Raw genomic sequence first — 20,966 nt, 5'->3', positions numbered from 1 at the left:
TAAACAAACTAACAGTTATTAACGGCTAAACAGTGAGCTATAATGCTCGATTATCCCCTCGTTTCCCCCTCAAGGCCACATCAGTAAAGGTTGCTCTAAAAGCCTGCACCCATTAACAAAATATACTAAATAGCTGCCATTGGTCAGTGCTTGAAGGTGGACTCTGTCTCTTTATACCACATCTGCCTTAATCTGTTTTTAACTTAAGACAAATTTCTCAGCAGTTTAAAAGAATACATTTGAAAAACTCTAATCTAATATTAAATGTCCATACATGTGTCTTTTAAATAATGATTCATACATTATCTTTATTACCCTGAACCCATCCTGACCAGATTTCAGGGGTGGAAATGAGGTCATGTGGAGTCTTAGGAGTGTGAAGAGTTTTGTGAGGCATCTAGGGATTCAAAGCAATGTTTGTTTAAGAACTGAACACTCCCACAGTTGATATTTCACGCAGTAGAAACCCACACACACACACTGAGAAGTCAAAGTCAAGCATACACTGCAGAGGATCTTTTCTGAGCCCTGGAGGTGGCCTGTATCTGTTTATCCACTTCGATTTCTCATATGGTGAAAGATGAACACAGTCCAAATGTGAAAATAGCTTACTGTATTTGCTTCTATATTTACTTTATTGTTATCAAAATCCAGCCTGCATACACCACTGTCTTATAAGTCACAAGTACAGTTCGATGTAAAGATGCTTCCTGAAAGTAGATTTGGCCAGTTGCTCTGTAATTAATAGTTGCATTAAGTTGCATTACTGATGTGATTTTTTGATTTTTTTTTTTTAAAAGTGATAGTAGACTATTTAGTCTCTTTATGATTTCTGCATGGATGGTGTATTAGGACTTTTTAAAATAAAGCACATTTTGCATGATATAGGGAGATAAAGGAAGAGAGAAGCTGCTATAAGCTTTAACATTGGAACGTGTGTACATGTTGCACGCTGCAGAAGACAGTAAAAAAATAAAAGTTTGTGACAGGTAGGCCTGTCACAAAAATTACCTTACCCACCTATTGTTAAATATATCAAAATAATACTCGCTGTTTAGAGACATAATCAGCTGTTCTTGGCTGCTGGACCATCAGTATAGCCGACATCAGCTGACGTCCCCGGACAGGTGTCACTGACACAGAGAGGTTTTCCACTGCTGTTATCTTTTTCTTTTTCCTCTGTTGTTTGTTTGATGTAGAGGTTCATTTTTGGCCTGAAAGCACAGCGTTGTTTTGTGACTCAGTTGCCTGGGCCTCCCACAGCCCTCTCTTCACATTGCAAGTTGTCAGGCTTGAATTCAAATTTAACCAATTACGCTAACCAACCTCCCTCTCTCCTTTTCTCACAAATAAAAAAAATCCAATCAGAGACCTAGCTGAAGCGTGACAGCCACAGCCTGACTCCTTGACTTTAAGGCAAAAGATAAATTTGCCTTTATAAGTTCCATTTAAAATGATCAAGTAGGATGTTTTCTCTAAACTGAGAAGTTCAACCCTTCTTAAGAATAAACACTTTCCTCTATTTTATGTAAGGCCAACACCACTGAAATAAACAGGACCATTAGAAGCAGTGCAAATGATTTTTGAAGGCAGTGATGCATTGATCAAAGACTGTATTATGACCACTGACACAGACTGACACAACAAAGTTTATTTGCAAGCTGGTCTGCTGAGCTTGTGCCATCTCACTGCTTCATTCACCAGTGTGTCAGAACAGCAAACCTCCTAATAGATATGGAGACCTTTGTTTTAAATTGCCTCACGGATAAAATCCAGAGCCATGTCAGTCGTTTATTGCAACAGTGGATGGTATCACAATGCTCACAATGATAATGCTACCATACATGAGGTAAACATTAACATTTTCGTCGTCTTAGTTTAGCATCTTAATATACTAAGACTAGCAACAGACACCCAAAGCTTGGGAAACTCTGTTTGGTCACAAACCTACAGTATATATATGACAAATAAATCTGTCAGAAGGGGCTTCTGACAGTTCAGCCTTACAGATAGACAGGCTTTTCTATGCAAACAGTATGGTGCAATGTGCTAGTCTGGCTAAAAAGCTAATAGTTTTTTGTCTTACGCAAGACAACTATTTATTGATTTACTATTATTAACAATTTTTTTTTTCACATAAACCTCTTCACTCGAGCTGAGAAAGGATGACTTCTTTCATTACTGTAATACTGTGGGGAATTCTACTGGATTACGTTGTTAAACACGATTGGCATTTTGAGCACATTTTGAACATAGCCCTCTCAAAGCATCATGCATCATATAAGATTTGTTCTTACCTTTGCACACAATGCAGGAGAACATTGCTGTAAAGAGCTGCAGTGCTTTTAGCAACGCGGAAAGGATTTACCTGTAATCTTGCTGTCCTGAGCTTGAAAAAGAAACATGGAGGCAACAGAATTCAGGGGCAGCAGCAGCTGCGGTGGAGAGGACAGGGAATTAGACTGGTGGCACGACAGTAGATATTGTAGTGGTGTAAAGATAAAACATGTTATAGTGCTGTAGAGCTATATATCAAGTCACTTTGGGGCCTGTGAGCTGCATCCCCACCAGCACACAAAACCTCCCTGAATGAATCCCAAGCTCTGTATAGTGAAACACTCCATATCTCTGTTACTTTCCCACAGTATGCTTTTAAACTATATTTGATACAATTTTAAACTGTGATTTTGTAGGTTAGATGTTTATTTCTATCTTATTCCTCATCATTTTTATTAACTCTAAATTATATTAAAGAGATGTAAGATGTATGTAAAATCTTTTATATTTGTAGGGCAAGCAAATGCAAAAATGCAAAAAAGTCTCTAAATGTGCTTTTTTAGGAATGTCAATGTCTTAGATGTGGATATCATTTTAACTGTGTGATTTGTAATTGTTATTATTATTATTATTATTATTATTTTAATGCACCTTCTTAAAACCAAATTTCATGCATGTTTTTGGAGAATCTAATCTGTTTGTGTTGACCCTCTTTTTTTCATACTTGTAATCCGTCATAACACACACACAGACACACACATACAGATTAAAAAAAAGGATTTTTAATTTGAATGAATGTAGACGATATGACAAATACAAGAACACCATTTTCTGAAAATCACAAATCACTATACAGTAGATGCCACATATCTGCCACACTGCGTTCTTTATGTCACCAGCTGATATGAGAAAATGCTCAGTGCAAATCCAATCACTCCTTCAAGCCAGGAAATTGGTGCATGAACCAAGGGGAAAAAAAGAGTTAATGTGGAAGGAAATCTATTACTTATTTTGCTTTTAACTTGTTATTTAATCTGCTGCTATAGCATATTCACAGGGAATGTTTTCAAGGAAAAAGAAGATAATATACAACCCCAATTCCAAATTTGGGAATATGTGAAAACGTAAATAAAAACACGATGCAATGATTTACAAATCTCATGAACCTATATTTTATTCACAATGAAACATACACAACATATTAGATGTTGAAACTGAGAAATTTTACCATTTCATGGAACATTAAATTAATTTGAAAGCAGCATCACAACACTCATAAAATTTGGGGCAACAAAAAACAGGAGCAACAAAAGGCTGGGAAAGTAATTGCCACAAATCAAACACAAATGGAGGAGCATCTAACTTAGGTTACTTGGCAACAGGTCAGTAACATGACTAGGTATAAAAGGAGCATTTCAGAGAAGCAGAGTGAAGGTAAAGATGGCCAGAGGTTCACCAATTTGTGACAAACTGCGCCCAAAAATTGTGGAACAATTTCAGAAAACGTAAAATTGCGAATGTAAAATTCAACGTAAAATTGCGAAGACTTTGAAGATCCAACCATCTACATTATATAATATCATCAAAAGATTCAGAGAATTAGGAGGAATCTCAAGGCCAAAGGTCAGAACTGGATGCATGTGATCTTTGGGCCCTCAGATGGCAAAGCATTAAAAACAGGCAGGATTCTCTACTGGGAATCACTACATGGACTCAGGAACACTTCCAGAAATCAGTGTCTGTGAACACAGTTCGCCTTGCAGTCCACAAAGGTAAGTTAAAGCTGTATCATGCAAAGAAGGGCCATATGTGAACACGATGCAGAAATGCCCCCCGTGTTCTTTGGGCTCATTTAAAATGAAAAACTGCTCTGTGGTCAAATGAATCAAAATTTGAAATTCTTTTTGTAAAACATGGATGTTGTGTCCTGCAGCCTAAAGAGAGGGACCATCCAGCTTGTTATCAGCGGACAGTTCAAAATCATGCATCTCTGACGGTATGAGGAGCATTAGAGCCTATGGCGTGGGCAGCTCACACATCTGGAGAAACACCATCACTGCTGAAAAATACACATCCATCCAGACAACGTCTCTTTCAGGGAAGGCCTTGCATATTTTAGTAAGACAATGCTTAACCTCATACTGCATCCATAACAACAGCATGACTTCCCAGTAAAGAGTCTGGGTGCTGAACTGGTGCTGATAAGAATGGAACAACATTCCTCTCCTAAACTCCAGCAACTGGTCTTCTCACTTCCCAGGCATTTGTTAAATGAAGAGGGGATACTACACAATGGTAAACATCACCGGTGTGAGTCAGTCAAGGGTTCTTCAGTTTAGTTTTTTGTGTTATGTAATGTGTGCTTGTGATCTGTGTCTGTGTACAGATGATGTCATTAGTGACACCATATAGTTATATATAAACGTTTTTATTTACGTTTTACACATTTTCCCAACTTTATTGGAATCGTGGTTGTATTTTTAAAGGGACTGTAATTTATTAACGCATGAATTAACTGACAATTATAATTTGTTAAGCGCCACAAATGCAAGGACTCATTTAGTTTAAAGATGAGACAGGTGATAAGTAAAGATATTTCTAACACCACATTACACTAGTGTGTATTAAATTTACACAAAAGTGGCAATAAATATGCTGATTTCGTAAGCAAATTGTGAATCGAGTGAATTGTTTTTCCTCTGTTGTGTTAACCAATTTTTTATGTGAGAGGCTTAATTCTACTTTCTGTGTCCATGTTTTAAAAGGTTAAAGATTATAGTACATTGCTGCAAAAACATGGTCTTGAATACAACAATATTTATGATCAACCATAAATGAATAGCCTGTGCTCATCTGACCTATTTTTTTCTATTTCAGATGCCTTGATTTATTTCTGTCGTCACCATAGCCATTATGTTTCATGTCATCTTTTTCATATATCCAATCTGTAAATCTAAAACACGATCCAAGGCTGTGGGATGAAAGATAAGCTGTAGGCCGCTATTATCTTTTTGCCTGCCATCAGTAAAGTGGATTTCAACCAAAATCCAGTTTTCCAGATTTTCGTGTCCTATTCTTCTGTGGGAGACTTAATGGGGAGATGGGATTCAAAGGTCTTGCTCAAAGCTGCTTTCTGTCCCTCTTGCTCTTTCCTCCAATATGTTCTCTATGTAAATCGATCCAGACTTGGGTTCCCGTATTAGATTGGGGGTTGCTGTGTGTACTGAACTCAGCCTGAGGCGGCTGGCTGTCTGCCTTACTCATTACCCTACATCCCTGCTTCACTCCCCACTACAGAAATGTAGACCGTCACCATATAGATTGTCCACATATGGGTTAATGTTTGCAATTTGATCATGGATGAACAGACAAATACACAGTAGCTCTGAAGCAGAAACATTAACAAGCACAAAGACCACTCTTTATATCACTCTCTGATTGAGAAAGAAAAATGAGCAGCCATACAGCGAAAAATCCTGAAATATCTGTCTGTCATTCTCAGTAGCACCTGCTTAATCCAGAGAATCACAGCTCAATATGCTCTGTTAATCCCTCTGGCTCTCTGAACCACTTCAATCTTACACCCCATCTTTCTTGTTTTTAAAGAACTGACCCAAATACTGTAGTGTTCAAGAGGACTACTGAGACTCCTGGGACTCAAAAGTCATCCATTCTTTAGCACTACTCTTTCACACACACATAGACTCATAAAACCTTAATATCAGAGTACAGTGTATAGTTGTCTTTGTCATAAAACAAATCGATATCAAACTGCATCAAACAGACATATCAGCTCTTTAAATTTAAATTTTTAATTATTTTACTCTCCAGGTTCCACTGAAAGTAAAAGTGACACCACTTTGGTGTGTCAAGAGGACTGAATTGTGGGAAAAAGCCATAGATAGTTTATGGTGAATGTGAATACGTTGTGGCGCTGGCAATGGAGATGATCTGATGAATTGAAATAAACTTTTTTTCTTAAAAAATATTCCTAATCTTTAAAATGTAACAAAAATAAAGTAAATGGTAAATGGTAAATGGTCTGCACTTATATAGCGCTTTTCTACCTATTGGCTCTCAAAGCGCTTGACACTGCTTCTTATTCACCCATTCACACTCACAATCACACGAACACACTCGTACAACGATGGAAACTCACCGGGAGCAACTAAGTTATAAATAATAAAGCCAAAATATAAATTTACTTTTAGCAAATCTCAATCCCATGTGTAATACCACCTTTTTTTGCAAATATACTCTTTCTGAATTTGTCACCACTTTCATTGTTTCTATTGTTATGTTGATAAGAATATTTATGCTGTATTTTAGCAAACCACACTTTGCCGTAGTCTGCGTATTGTTTTAAGCACCGAAAGGTTGTGACCGATGTGTATAAAGGTTAGTTAGGCTTGGTATTTACACCTTTAAGTACAAGTGAAATTTAACATTTAGTAATAGTGAATTTTTAACACTCGAGTCATCTCTCAGTGAAGAATAACTCTAACCTACATTAAAGGAATTTTAACCATGTGGATTGTCAAATGGTAGACTTTCCAATTTAATGAACCCTGGCCTGCCACAGCTGAACGACTGCTGAAGTGTTATTTTTTAAAACATTGATTCATTACACTTAAACAGGAGCCAAAAAAATTAGCTGTTTTAATATTCAATATTTTGCTAATTCATAAGTACATACAGACTTGTGTTTGCAAATACATACTCCGCAAAGCTGACTCCCAGCAGAGTCATCATTCATTTGGGTAATTAACGTGCTGTCCAACTTACACTCCTGGGAGTCCTGTAATCTGCACGAGAGCCGACCAGCTATAGCAGATTACCTTGGATTTGTGAAGAAATCAATTCTAAAGCCTATGTTTGCTGCTGTGCGGGTCTTAACAGTTTGACTAATAGCCTGGTTATTGAGGAGTGTGATGGACTCAAGTTGTCACTGACAGGGTGCTGCAATTTACCAGTTTTCCAGATCTCTGTAGTCAATACTGTACTTACTGCTGTGGCATCTCAGGCTTAATTAGTAACAACACAAATCACGGTGCCAATCAGGTTCTGAGTACAGCTTATGTAGACTCCCACAGCACAATTGTTGTTATATAATCTACAGTACATTCGTCTACAGTTCCTGTCTTTATATTGCTGGTTCATTGTACTTTTTAAATTTGAAACGACTGAAATTAAGAAGTCGTGATTGTTATAGTGCCCAGTGCTGTTCCACTCGCCTGATGAGAATTTAGCTGTTGAAGTTGATGTCTCTGAGCTAAAACATGTTGTTCCTTTTTGATAATGAAAAGTATCTTCAGGTCTGTCTAGCTAATGCAGCCACCTGCTGGCAACTCCTAATGGAGTTATGGAGCCTCTCAAGATCTCTTACATAATTTAGAAGTGGAGCATATTCTCAAGGCTTTATACTTTTGCACAAACTTAATTCTAAAAGTATGATTGGATTAGTCAATTCCAAGAATTGTTCCTCTTTAAATTAAATAGTTGTCAAAGTTTAGCTTCAGAACTCTCTCTAATCTTGAATTACTGTTGCTAATTCAACACACTAAATACTGGCTGTGCAGTTATTTTGGCAAAATGTTGGGGGAAGCTGGGATGGGAATCCTCACAGATGCATCAATGTGTGAACAAGCTCCTAATCAAGATATTATTAGCTTTTTAAATACAAAATGTCTCTGTACACTCTGATTAGATATACAGTAACTGTAGAATGTCCCCAGTTTATAATATTGTTTAGGTTAAATGAATGAATATGAAAGTACAGTTGTTTTTAATTAACTTTATGTCTTGTCACCTGTGACCCTCAGCTAAATAATTTTTGCATCAGTGCTGACTGTAATTTCTCTTTTTCCCCTCAGGGTGGAGGTCACAGGATTCCAGCCTACTGCAGCGATTTGAGGAATAACCACAGAATCACAAAAGTGTATATGTTCACATGATGGCACCCGTACGTGTGCTCAGACTGCGGGCTCGGGTCTTCCTGCTCTTTCTTTGGCTGACACTACATGCTGGCATGTTTCAGTTCACTGCAGCCACGATACAAGGGTATATTGGAGACAGGGACATATGCCCATCTGTATGCAGGTGTGATGAGGACTTTATCTACTGCAATGATCGTGGCCTAAACTCCATCCCCTCACTGCCTCCTTCTGCATCTGTTCTCTACCTTCAAAACAACCACATAAACAACCCGGGCTTGCCCACCTCATTGGAGCACCATCTTGCTGTTCGTGTGGTCTACCTCTATGATAATGAACTCGATGATTTTCCCATGCACCTGCCACCATCAGTACGTGAACTACATTTACAGGACAACAACATCCGCACCATTCCTCGAAGTGCACTGGCTCGGATGCCCTTGCTGGAGAAGCTACACTTGGATGACAACTCTATTTCCACAGTCAGCATTGAGGATCAGGCATTTGCTGACAACCCACGGTTGCGGCTGCTTTTTCTTTCACGCAACCACCTGTCTAGCATTCCCTCAGGACTCCCTGCCTCTCTGGAAGAACTGCGTCTGGATGACAACAGAATCTCCACTATCCCAACTCATGCCTTTCGAGGCCTCACTTCACTTAGATGTCTTGTCTTGGATGGTAACCTTTTGGCAAACCAGCGCATTGCTGATGATACATTCTCCCGACTTTCTAACTTGACTGAGTTGTCATTAGTCCGTAATTCCCTCCAGACCCCACCTGTCAATCTTCCCAGTGCCCATCTGCAGCGTCTGTCTCTACAGGACAATGCACTGACTCATATGCCACGTGGTTCCTTAGATGGCATGCGCCGACTGCAGAGGCTTGACCTGTCCGGAAACAACTTGACTACCTTACCAAGGGGACTGTTTAAAGACCTGGAAAGCCTTGGTCAGCTGTTGGTGCGAGGCAATCCTTGGCACTGTGGCTGTAACCTGCGTTGGTTGTATGACTGGCTGCATGCTCGCGGTAACTCCATTACTGTCAGAGGTCTCATCTGCCATGGACCTGACAGAGTGCGAGACATGGCTTTGACAGACCTAAGCAGTGAGATGGAGGAATGTGAGGTGGTGAGGACAGCGGGGACACGAGACAGAACAGGTGCAGGTGGAGTCGATAGCTCTACGACCCACACCCCTCCACAGGGGTCACTTTTTACCCTCCGTTCAAAGCGACCTGGTTTGGGGCTTCCTGACTCTGGCTTAGACTACACTCTAAGCAGCAGTGGTGTGGGTAAGAGCCTGGCCCTCAATGTGAAGGCTCTCTCTCACAACAGTGTCCGCGTTACCTGGAGCGTGGCCCAGCCCAGCTCCTCCTTCAGGCTGAGCTGGCTCAGACTGGGAACGGGCAGCGCCATGGGATCAATCACAGAGACGCTCGTCCGGGGTGACCGTAGAGAATACCTGCTTACCTCGTTGCAACCAGGCTCCAGCTATATCATCTGCATGGTGCCACTGCCTGCCAGTTCAGAAAACAGAGGTACCATTTCCGGAGATGCTGACTCCGATGAAGCTCTGGTGTGCGCAAAAGCCGAAACTTCAGACGTCAGCCCAGTGGAAGAAGAGGACAATGAAGGCTCACAGCAAATTCCAATGTTACCATTGGCAGCGATTATTGGTGGGGCTACTGCTATTGTATCTTTGGCTCTTATTTTTGGTATCTTCTGTTGGTATGGACACAGGACTGGACATTTGTGTTCTCGTGACCACTATACTCGGAGCAACTCCCGAAAAAGCAAAGCCTACGATGATTACATTGAGTCAGGCACCAAGAAGGATAATACAATTTTGGAGATTCGTGGAACGGGGTTCCAAATGACACCTATGGCGGCTTGCCAGCCAATTCAGCCTAAACCGCTTCGGGAGGATTACATCATTCATACCATATTTCCCTCCAATGGCACTGGCCTGTACAAAGGTACCAACCATGTTTCTAACGCAGGACATGGCACCAACCGTGGCTACAGAGAAGGAGGAATCCCAGATATAGACTACTGTTACACATGATGTACTGTAACCAATCCTGCTCACAGTGTTTTTGGTAAACTGTATAGATGCACAATTTCCCTTCGCATGGACACTTCAGAAGCACCCCTCTGTGCCTTTTTCTTCTGGTCACCCATTCCAAATTACCTGCTGTTCGCTGCACTGAACGTACTGTAAGTGATTACCTGAAACTGAAACCGTGTGGAAACAGTTCACTGCAGGAAGCAGCAGCCAATGCCCCAGGTGTAAATGCACAGCTGACTGTTTATTCACCATCTTAGTAATGGTCTGTGTATGGTTTCTCTGCTCTTTCCCTGTGACATGTAAGCAAAGAATGTATCAACTGTGGAAAGGTCAAACTTAGCATAGGTACAGGGAGAGTTCCTCTTTCACACATGGGAGCCACAGCAGCCAATTCAAAATGGATGAGGAAATGATGAGAAACAGACATTTTTGGTACTCGTTTCCTGCTCACTGTTCATAAACAGTATGTAGTCTTATCAACTCATTGTTCCAAATGCCTCAACTATATTGATGTGCCCTACCAGCTATCCAAGGAAAGGGCTTTGTGAAGCTGTGAATTGTTCTATTTCAAATGATCCAATAACCACTTGTCTTAAAGTAAGCTTGTTATTACCTTATCCATTAGTTTGCAGGTTGGAGATCTTATCAGGGCCAGTCAGCCTTGGTCATACCTCTTGAGGTCATTTACCTGACATCGATATTGTAGTGTTGCATCAGAGGAGGTGTGGCACAAGCGTGTAGATAATTTACTTAGATACCGTCTGGGCTGTGTTTGAAAAATGCTTTGCTATTTTCGTCAGTGGTTTGTTTAGTAATCAAATCCTGCACAGCTTTCTTTCTTTATTCATTTTGATCCTTGTGTGATGGTTTTTGCATCTGCTGAAATGCCTCTTTAATTTTGATCCTCATGTTTGCCCTTACTGATGACAGCAGTGGATCTGGTTCATCTAAACAGCAAAATATGAAAGAGAAGAAAATATCTCCATATAAAAGTTTTCTTAAATGAAGCAGAGTTAATCTTTGATTGAAACATTGTTTATAATATGGATGTGGAAAATTAGACCGAACCAAAAGACATGTCAGTTCACTGAGAGAGTAGAGACCGACCACAATTCTTCTTTCCCATTTTGTGCCTGTGTGACTTCAGTTGGTGACTCTTGGTTGTGAAATGTCTCCTCCATATTCTTAAAACGATGATGACATTCACAGAGAATCTGAAATGGACTAAATAATAATGTGGAACCTCCCGTGTGAGGCAGACTCTTGTGAATGAACTTCAAAATGAGGGTGAGAACTGTGAGTGCAACTAAGGAGACTCGAACCGCAACACTGTTGACCTGCACTGTGGGGCAAGCTGTGGGTGGGTGGATGGACTGGTGGGGGAGTTTGGAGGTGGAGTGACTCCTCACTGAGGGAAGGTCGTTGATGTTTGTTTTAGCAATGGTTAAAGGCCTCCACTCAGTCCACCTATTTTATTACTGAGCAGCACTAAAAATGTAAATGTATTAGCACTTAGCAGAGAACAGGGATAAATGTAATGACAGGCAGGGGAGACGAAGGGTGAAGAAACATCTCTAGGCACTGAGAACGATGCAGAATTGATGGCCGTGGTGCAGTGGAGTTCACCCATGCATAAATCTGTTATTCTTATTCAGCTTTCCTTCCCTTGGGTTTAACATCGTCCATCAGTTGTTTACCACTGTGTTGCTTCCAAAGGGGAACCCAATTGTGCTTCCTTGACTGTTCTGTCCACCAGAGTTTTACACTGGTATCAGACCATATGTCAGTGGAATGTATATTTTATGTTACACCCAAAATCACTAGCCTAAACAAACACCATCTTACTGGCCCAACTCATTCTGCTTTGGGGAATGTTAATGTAGTGTAATTGCTATTTTATGGTGGGTCTCTTCATGACGCATACTTCCTCATCATTTGTATAAATAAAACCATGGCCACAGCCACATGAATATTTTTTCTGGTGAAAATTATAGAAAGTAATGGTGCCATAACTTTGCATAAAAAAATTATGTGAACCTGAGATATGTGTGGAATTTGCTTTATGAATTCATCTTCAGAGGGGATCAATAAAAAGTTTTATAATCTTGTTATTACTGCAACCTGTCATTTCACCTCATGCCTCAGGAGACATTTTTGTTCTACCCCATTCTTGAACTGGGGATAAAATTCTATCCCAAAAAGCAAATGTGCAAATAAATTAAACCTACACATTGTTTTTATTTTATTGAGCAGTGCTGGGATAAACCATTGCTAACTGCAGCCTGAGGCCAGACTCTTAAAACCAGCTGAGGTTAAAAGATGGAGCAAAGAAGAGTCAACAGGCTGCTTCCTGCTCAGTGACTTTACGTGTACATGCATCCTGAGACACCACGAGGTGTAAATGAGCTCAACTCCAAATGAACAACTTCATGAAAACACTTGAGATAAAATAGACTAATCAGTCTCTGCTGGGTCGAAAATCCAGTTCACTTGAAAAGCTTTGCTTGTGCATCAGCTGGTTACCCTTCAGTTACTTGTCTATTTATTAAAGAAAAACAAAGTTGTTTCGTTGTTAATACAAATTAGTACAAGTTTTTTTTAATCATATTTGCTTGAATACGAGACAATTTATTATATAATATTTTTGAATGAAGTGTAACAAGGTGTTATGGGTTGTTTTTTTAGCCCAATTATGTTATTAAGTGCCAGTATGACACTTCAAGGGAAAGATGCTGACTTTTGGGGGTCTATAGAAAATATAACACAGAAACAGGATCCGTTGCATCTAATGTATTACCACCTAACAGTAATGGCACAGTGTGGAGACACTGCCCTTAAGTAAACTTCTACACCACAATAGTTAAGAAACCCCTGAAAATGGGACTTTCATGAGAGGTTAAATTACTCTGTATGTGTGTGCAAATACTCACATTTGTCTGTGAAAGTGCAAATTAACATCTCTTGTAAAACTGATGTGTTAGAACGAAAAAAAAAAGGCACACAACAAAGTGTACTATCACTATTATAATGTGCTATTGTGCCTGAAAACGATCACTTCAAGCTGTACACTCAGAAACAATGCCTCACATGAAAACCCTTTTGCTTGTCAACAGTGAATACTGATTGAGTAGACATGGATTATCCATTGGCAGCCTTTTGTGCAGCCACAGTCATGTTGTGTTTGGCCATCATGGAAAAGCTTATTCCTAACGTCTGTGGTCTGAAATAGAGACTGTTAGATTAATAAGGCTTTAGAAAGAACTGCCGATTATGAACTTAGAGTACAAAATGTTAAAACACAAAATGAATTACTCCCCTTTTGTTACTCCATTTCTCTTTTGCTTAGTTTGATTTCATTTACCTCCATTAATGAAACTTGAATTTCTTGCCATGTCATATACAGTACGATCATCACAGAAATGCAAAGTGCTGCCTTTTATTTACTGTATTGCCCCATGGGAGTGTTGTAGGACTGTGGGAGAATTAATGAGTATCACCACAGATCAACAATGTAACTGCTATTTCAAAGCATTGTGAACTGTTTGCAACAGCAGCTGAATTCCCCAAGCAGAGCAACAGAAGTTGATTGGATTAGACTCTCTTCAACATGCTGGAGCTGTGAGTCAATGCAGAGCAAGTTAATTAATTTCAAAGGTGATAGGAATAAAGTTTATACATACTGTTTTTGTCAGAGTTGTAGTGAAAAGCCTAAAGCGAGCCTCAAAGATTCTCACGTCTTAACATTTTCTAGCACATCTACTGATCCTGGCCAGATGTCACTGAAGTAAAACGTGCTTAGAATAATACATACAAGTACATGTAAAATCTGCAGGTATTTCTTTCCATGGGACCATTCAGTTTCTAAAGGGGAACTCCACTGTTAGACATCACAATCAAAGTATAACACCTAAATCTTTCACGTTTATTGGTAATGTGGGTAATGTAGGCACTTAGTTTTTAAAGTAAAGAATATATGGGATTTCAAAAAAGTTCATATATCTGGTTTTGCTGCTTAGTATTTTTTACCTGCTCATTGTGAATTGGACAGTGTTTAAAGAATGCAATAGAGAGTCAAATGATCGAGAAGCGACTAACTTGGATCAACCTCACCTTGAAGATACTGAAGCATCTGTCAGTGATCACCGTTTCCAACGAGTGTAAAGATGGGATATGTAAAGTGGAACTAAATGAAAAAGCACGCTTAAGAAAGATGATTCCTCAAACACTGCACCCTTTGTTTAGGTGAAAGCCCTCTTTGGCCTTCTGGTCACAGAAAGGCTTTACAGCTAACAGAACATACTGTATGTCTCTGCTGGTCTTGGACAGTGCACTCCCCTTCTTCTAGCACCTTTTGTACTCACAGAGATGAGAGAGTATCCTATTGTCATGGCCAGCTGGATCACAACTCAAATAACTGTGACCTGAAGGTTGTGCACTAACCTATTTCCTGCCTCACTCCTGGACGATTTAAGACTGTCTCCAGTAAATCTCATCGTGCAGAGTGAGAAAAGGCGAAGGGGATGAAATATGAAAAATGCAATATTGGAAATGGGGCCAAAGGAGGGATATTGAGAAAGAGATCATAGAGATGTTGGCTGTGGGAGCTGTTGAGGCGTCACACAGCAGATGGGCTCGCTTGGTTTCTAATGCAGATGGTTTAATAATGTTTTTCCAAGATTTCAACAGTTAAGGGTTGATAAGTTGGCAATCTGATAATCTTGGATAAGCGTAATATAATGCTGAATGGATTTTGGAAGGATTGTATCATCTGGGCCCCTAAGATCCCGAGGAGAATACTGCACTGACTACACTCACAACACAATCCGTACCAGTAAAGAGACCAACTGTATTAGTGTCTCTCTGAAGTGTAAGCACCATAATCAACCCAAACCCATTACTAAGTTTTTTCTTTTTGAGAAGTAAAAGTAAATCTGGGCCAAAAAGACATTACTAAAGATCAAATAAAGTCCTTTTCTTTCTCTTGTTCTAAAATAGTAAGGACAGAATCTCATGTAAATACCCAGAATGCTGTGCAGTTTACATAAGGACCATTACCCAAGGACTCAACAGTTCCCTCTGTGCCACCTAAGTAATTATTCAAATAAATGAAAAAGGGAAATTAAAGTTGAAGAATCAGTTGTGACGAAGCCACGGGGAAGTTTAAAATGTTACATTTCCTTTTGCCCTCCTGACACTGGCAATGCACCGATATCGTTGGTATTTATGAGCAATTAGACAACTGCAGATTGGAAACCAGACATAATCCTTGTACCCAAGAGATATGACTGAGCTTGTTAGCTTGAGCTTACTCATCTGACTGTAGCAAGAAGGAGATCAGTGCTGTACATCAGATTTACAGTAGATGCTCTTGAACTTGTTTTGTTGTCAGCTGGCCTCTAAATACTATATGTAATGTTGGTTTATCAGTACAGCTGCATAGGTTCCCAAATAGAAGTGACATAAAGGCAGATTGGTCTGACTCTCAGACATGTGTTCAGCTTTACCCTGCAGACATACCATATCTTTTTCCGCGATGTAGTGCTAATATTAAACTTGCATTCTTTTTATTTTCTAATTACTTAGTGTAGGAGAGAAACTGAGACATAATCTTTGCGTAGGTGGGAGAGATTTTTCTCTAAGAGTGGATTAAATCCGAGTACTATCAAAGTCAAATTTGTTGGGGCACAAATCTATTGTAGGTGCTCTTCTAACATCTGTATGAAGTGTGCTATTTATTCTGAAGTGGCAGTAATCACACTGATGTGGTTCAAATTACGAAGGTAGTGCTCCAGACTGGAATAAAATTACATTGAGTTGTTTTACAATTAGATCAAAACAATTTCACTGATGCAGTTGTTCAGGATGGACTCAATAGTAAATACATTGTGCAGGAGCCACTTAATAAAACTAAAACGCTTATTTCCATGCAGGTTGACTTTGCACAACTTGGACACTTGGAAACTCTTTCAATTCTACAATTAGGACTACAGGAGTTGACATGTGTGGAAAGGTGAAGGTGGTTCTGCGATGTTTGCCTGTATTTGTAAGTATGTGTGCATGGCCAGGGTAAAAATGAAATAAAATGATGGAGTACAAATGAAGTGATCTGCTCTACTCTATAGAAAAATGAGTTGGTGCTTTGTGTCATCAGCACATCACTGTTAAATATGACAAATGGACCTGTAGACAGTGGTTCTCCGCCCTGGTCCCTGGTCATTCAGCAGTTGGAAGATATCATCTTAGATGAGGATGAAGTAGGGAAACACAAAATGAAATAATATCTTCCAGCTTCTGACTGAATGAAAATAGCTGATCCACGTGATCCGCTGTGTGTAAGTTGGAAAACAAGCAGGCCAGCTGTACTCGAGGATCAGAATTGAGAACCACTGCTATAAATGATGCCCACAGCCAAACCAGCATGTGATTTCATGTCATTTTCATGTCAGATAAATAGGATCTTAAATAGGATCATAAATAGGATCATAAATAGGATCTTATGTGTTTCTTATGTGTTTCATTAAAAGTTATTGAGCTAGCCTACGTCAATGTTAGCAGGAGAACATCATCATTTGTGTTGATGTCCCCTTGAAATGATTTCCTTGAAATGGTTTGTAAAAAAACTTACTTTGTTGGACCAAGTGTCACCTTGGGTGGGGAAAATAAATATTTTGTCAAAGGGTGTCTTCTTGCTGTGATTGGGTACAAGCATTGGGATCCGTTTGTTCCAAGCTGGCTAATTTGATGCATGGGTCAGTGGCTCAGACAAAAGCTTAAATTTGTCCAAGTTAAAACTAATGACGTTCCCATCAACCTCAGCTGTAGCTAATTTATGTTAAGGGCTAAATAAATGCTATCGAGCTAAGATGTTAAACTAAGATGGGGACGATGCTCCTATTAAACTTGAAAAGAAAATACTGGAGGACTCAGGAAGGGTGTAGAAGACCCACTGAACTGTTACCCTCTGTCTACCCTCATCCCTCTGTATGCCTTCATCCCATGACTTATGTAAAAATACTGTTACAGATGTCTTGTTAAATTCTACATTTATTTGCATTTGCTAACATTGCAGGAATCATGTCAGGTTTTCTTATTTATGCAAAATGTTAAAAAAGAAGAGAAAGAAAGCCACAAACCTATCAAAAGAAAAATGTTGGCAGGAGACATTTATCAATAAAGCTAAATTAACAATAGTTTCAAAAGAGCAACCTGTGTTTTGCTGGATCTGGCGGAAACGTCATCTCTCATCGCTGACACTGACTGGATATCTAAGTGAGATCTGCAATTAGTTTCCATTTGAAAAATTATTTAAAAAATTAGTTTTATCTTTTGGCCTGTTCTTCACATTTTTTTTTTTTTTTTTTGGGAAAGCTTTCATTTGTTGTAATCTAAAAAAGCACATACATCTTTTAACAGTTCAATCTTTCAGACGTCTTGCTGGAGATGAACAGGCTATTACTCAGTGAAATGGTTATGACAAATTCACAGTGAGTACTCATCTTTGCATCAAGAGTTATTTTCTGTCCAAAACATATCCAGTGGAGTGTTCACTTTGAATCGTTTGAGATTTGAGTGGTGTGCTGAAATTGTCGACAAAGCCATTGTGATCAAACACCTCGAAGGTAGGTGCTACTGACAAATCACTTTAATGGTTCATCTCCTTCCTCTATGACTGAACATATCCATTACTCAGATCAAATCACCGTCAGCCTCTGCACTAAAAACAACTGTATCCTTCCTGGCTTTGGTTCCCATCCTTTATTCTCTACGCATCACAGTGCACGGACAGAAGAATGAACCAGTGAATGGACTTTTTAGCATGACAGATGACTTTGATGTTTTAACTGGATTTTGACATTGAATGGTCAAGTGCAATTTGGGCTCAGATAAACTTAGCCTGCCAGAGTCACTGGCAGAGTGAATCACAGATGGTCCACTGACTCACAGACAGCTGCTGGACATTATATCAAACTACAGAGCCAGCAAAGCTCAGCATTCTCCCCTTGTGTCATTTAAGACTAGACACAGCAAAGCAAAGCAGTCAACATGATGATCATGTATCAATTTAATGTTTCCTTTTTCTTCATCTTCACGCACAGGAAACAATTGTGGCAAAGATTTCGGTGTTTCAGAGGCACAGAACCTAGCAGCTGAATATGCTGATAGCAGGTCAGCGTGCTTTCAGAGAGCGACTCAGTACACTCCTTCAGCAACAGAAAGGCCTTAGTGACTAATTCTGTCTGGATGAAAAGACAGGATGGCCAAATAAAACATTGGGAAGCCAATTTAAATTTACTGGGGGGTTTTTAATGTTACAAAAAGCAATTTTTGGAAGCAGTGATTGTCTTTTATACTTGTGTGCTTACAAGATAAGAAACACAATTCAAGCTTAGTGCTCAGGAGCAAGATAAACAGATAGCAATGTGATTTATCTGGCCTAATTAATGCTTAAAATAGAGTTGATTTCAGTGATTTTGCTCCACAGCTGGAAAAATACAATTACTTTTCAGAATCATCTTAATACGTTTGATTTCATTAATCTTTTGTGTGACATTCCCATGCTACTCAGTACTAAACTATTTGATATTGTAATTATTAGAGTAAAATAATGATCATCAAAACAGTGTATAGGTTGTAAAGTAAGCTTTATTATTACCATCTGCAACATCAATTATAACCCAACTATTTTATATTTATATTTATTATATTTATATTATTAATAATAATTTATAACTTTTATTATGTATTTATGTATTTTTACCTAAGTAACGTTCTGGATGGAATGGAAAACTTTTATTTCTATTATAAGAGAGTATTTCCTCAATGTAGTAATGATATTTTACTTAAAGAAATGATCTGAGTACTTCTATCACCTAGTTGCAGATTGTTACAGACAATGTACTGGTTTTCTATGTATATTGCAGTAGAAAATCTACTGGTAGTGACTTCAGCATTAATATTTTGTCTGTTTAGAGTCTCATAGCACTTGGTTTGGGTTACGAAGAGATCCTGACTCTCAGACAAAATAGCAGTAATTATCACTACAAAGCAATGTTTTTTAATGTTTAAACAAAACCCAAGAGTTTTGCTGTCTAAACACAATGACAGATCAGACTCTGGTTGTGAACCTTGGCATTTGGTGCTTGCTTCACCCAAATGTTCTGTCCTTTTTTTTTGTTAGTAATCCGTCAGTAATTCAAAACACCATCCTACTTGCAGTTTTCTTTGTCCTTAGTGACATCTTCTAAAGGTTTTTATCTGACACTAAGAGGTCAGATAAGGGTAAGTGCTACTTTAACTGACTGTTAATTGAAGTGGGCCTATTGAGAAGTTAAGAGTGATAATGAACCATCCGGAGAACCAATACCGGCTCAGAGCTGGGATAGGGAGGGTGCCTCAATCCTCTGCACACCTACACTCCCTTTCAGCTGGAGCATTTTATTTTTGCCTTTAGGGCTGAAACTCCACTGTAAACACCAGGCAATGCTTCCTATTGGCCTAGCTGCTATTTTGGTGTCTTATGCCTTGATCTTAGAGAAAGGACACAGGCATCTTTTTTTTTCTTTTTTGAATTTTTTGATCACTGAGGTGATATCGCCACATTCTGTCTGTCTTTCCTGAGTCTGGATAATCTAACGGTGGGTCAATCTGGTTGAAATTGTACTTTCCACTTGAATAATGCCATGGTAGGGCTTCTCCCAAATAGCTGGAGAAACACATCAACTGCAAGAGTGACCAATCATAAGACTCACAGGGGCTGAATAAAACACATTTTGGTCGATTAATAAAACTTTGCAGAACTGGAAAATGTGCTGCTCAGAGCAACACATGGCCTACAGCAGACACCTGTCAAAGATGTTATTCTTAAGAAAATGACGGTGTCTTTTTTCTGTCAGCTACTGTGTGTGTCTGTGTGTGTGTGTGTGTGTGTGTGTGTGTTTGAAAGTGAGTGGGAGAGAGATTCTGGCAGTTGAACATAAAGCAACTAATAGGCAACCATTGATTTCTGTTGTGTTACTTTACACCAGAATTTAACTTGGCCTATTTATTTAACTGCATGAAATACAAGACAAACATTTGCTCAGATACACTTTACATGAACATTATATGCAGGATCTGCGGAAGCAGTAACGTTTTATGCTTTATCGCCCACTTTCCTCACTGAGCTCAGTGATGAGGACAGTCTAAGTGCTCCAGACCTCGCAGCCTGTTATAAGATTACAGGGTCTGAAATTAAATAGAGGCATGTGCAAAGGTTGGAGGCCAGGGAGCAGTCAGACAGGGCTGGTGTAATGTCACTGTGTTTCTGATCTTTATTGGGAGCGACACAGACAGAACCTCCCTCCAAACAAGCACACACCCAAACACACATTTCCCTGTATTGATTTTTTATTTTTTTTAACGGCTGAGGTCAGCAGGCATATGTCTGAATTTCTTTCTCTCTGTCTCTCACACTCCATTTGTCTCTGTCTGATTCAATACTCTCCTTCCCCTATCAGGGGGTCTACGCGTCAGCCATATATCTGCAACTCCCCTCCCCTGACCTGCTCTCACACTGTGTGGTTTCTTTGTGTCCATCTATTTGCCCTTCACTTGACATACATAAATCAATCAGTCAGTCCAATTTCATTCAGAGCAAAGCCTGATGACTTTGCTCCTGAGCCACAATCCTGATAAAGTAACAGGAGTTGCA

The 20,966-nt window shown here is 39.3% G+C and overlaps 1 protein-coding gene across 2 annotated transcripts in view; it reads left to right on the top strand.

Moving 5' to 3' along the window:
* Positions 1-16,949, top strand: part of flrt1a (fibronectin leucine rich transmembrane protein 1a) — a 42,202-nt gene extending 25,253 nt beyond the window's left edge. For both annotated transcript variants that reach the window (XM_067494758.1, XM_067494759.1), the window contains exon 3: positions 8,151-16,949. In XM_067494758.1, coding sequence (XP_067350859.1) covers positions 8,228-10,273 — 2,046 coding nt within the window. In that variant the 5' untranslated portion in view covers positions 8,151-8,227 and the 3' untranslated portion in view covers positions 10,274-16,949. The remainder of the gene's footprint in view (positions 1-8,150) is intronic.
* Positions 16,950-20,966: the final 4,017 nt, after the last annotated feature.

Source organism: Channa argus, chromosome 24, assembly GCF_033026475.1.
Source record: "Channa argus isolate prfri chromosome 24, Channa argus male v1.0, whole genome shotgun sequence".
NCBI classification, from domain to species: Eukaryota; Metazoa; Chordata; class Actinopteri; order Anabantiformes; family Channidae; genus Channa; species Channa argus.
Note: the sequence above shows the minus strand (reverse complement) of the source record. Positions and strands in the feature narration are given on the sequence as shown.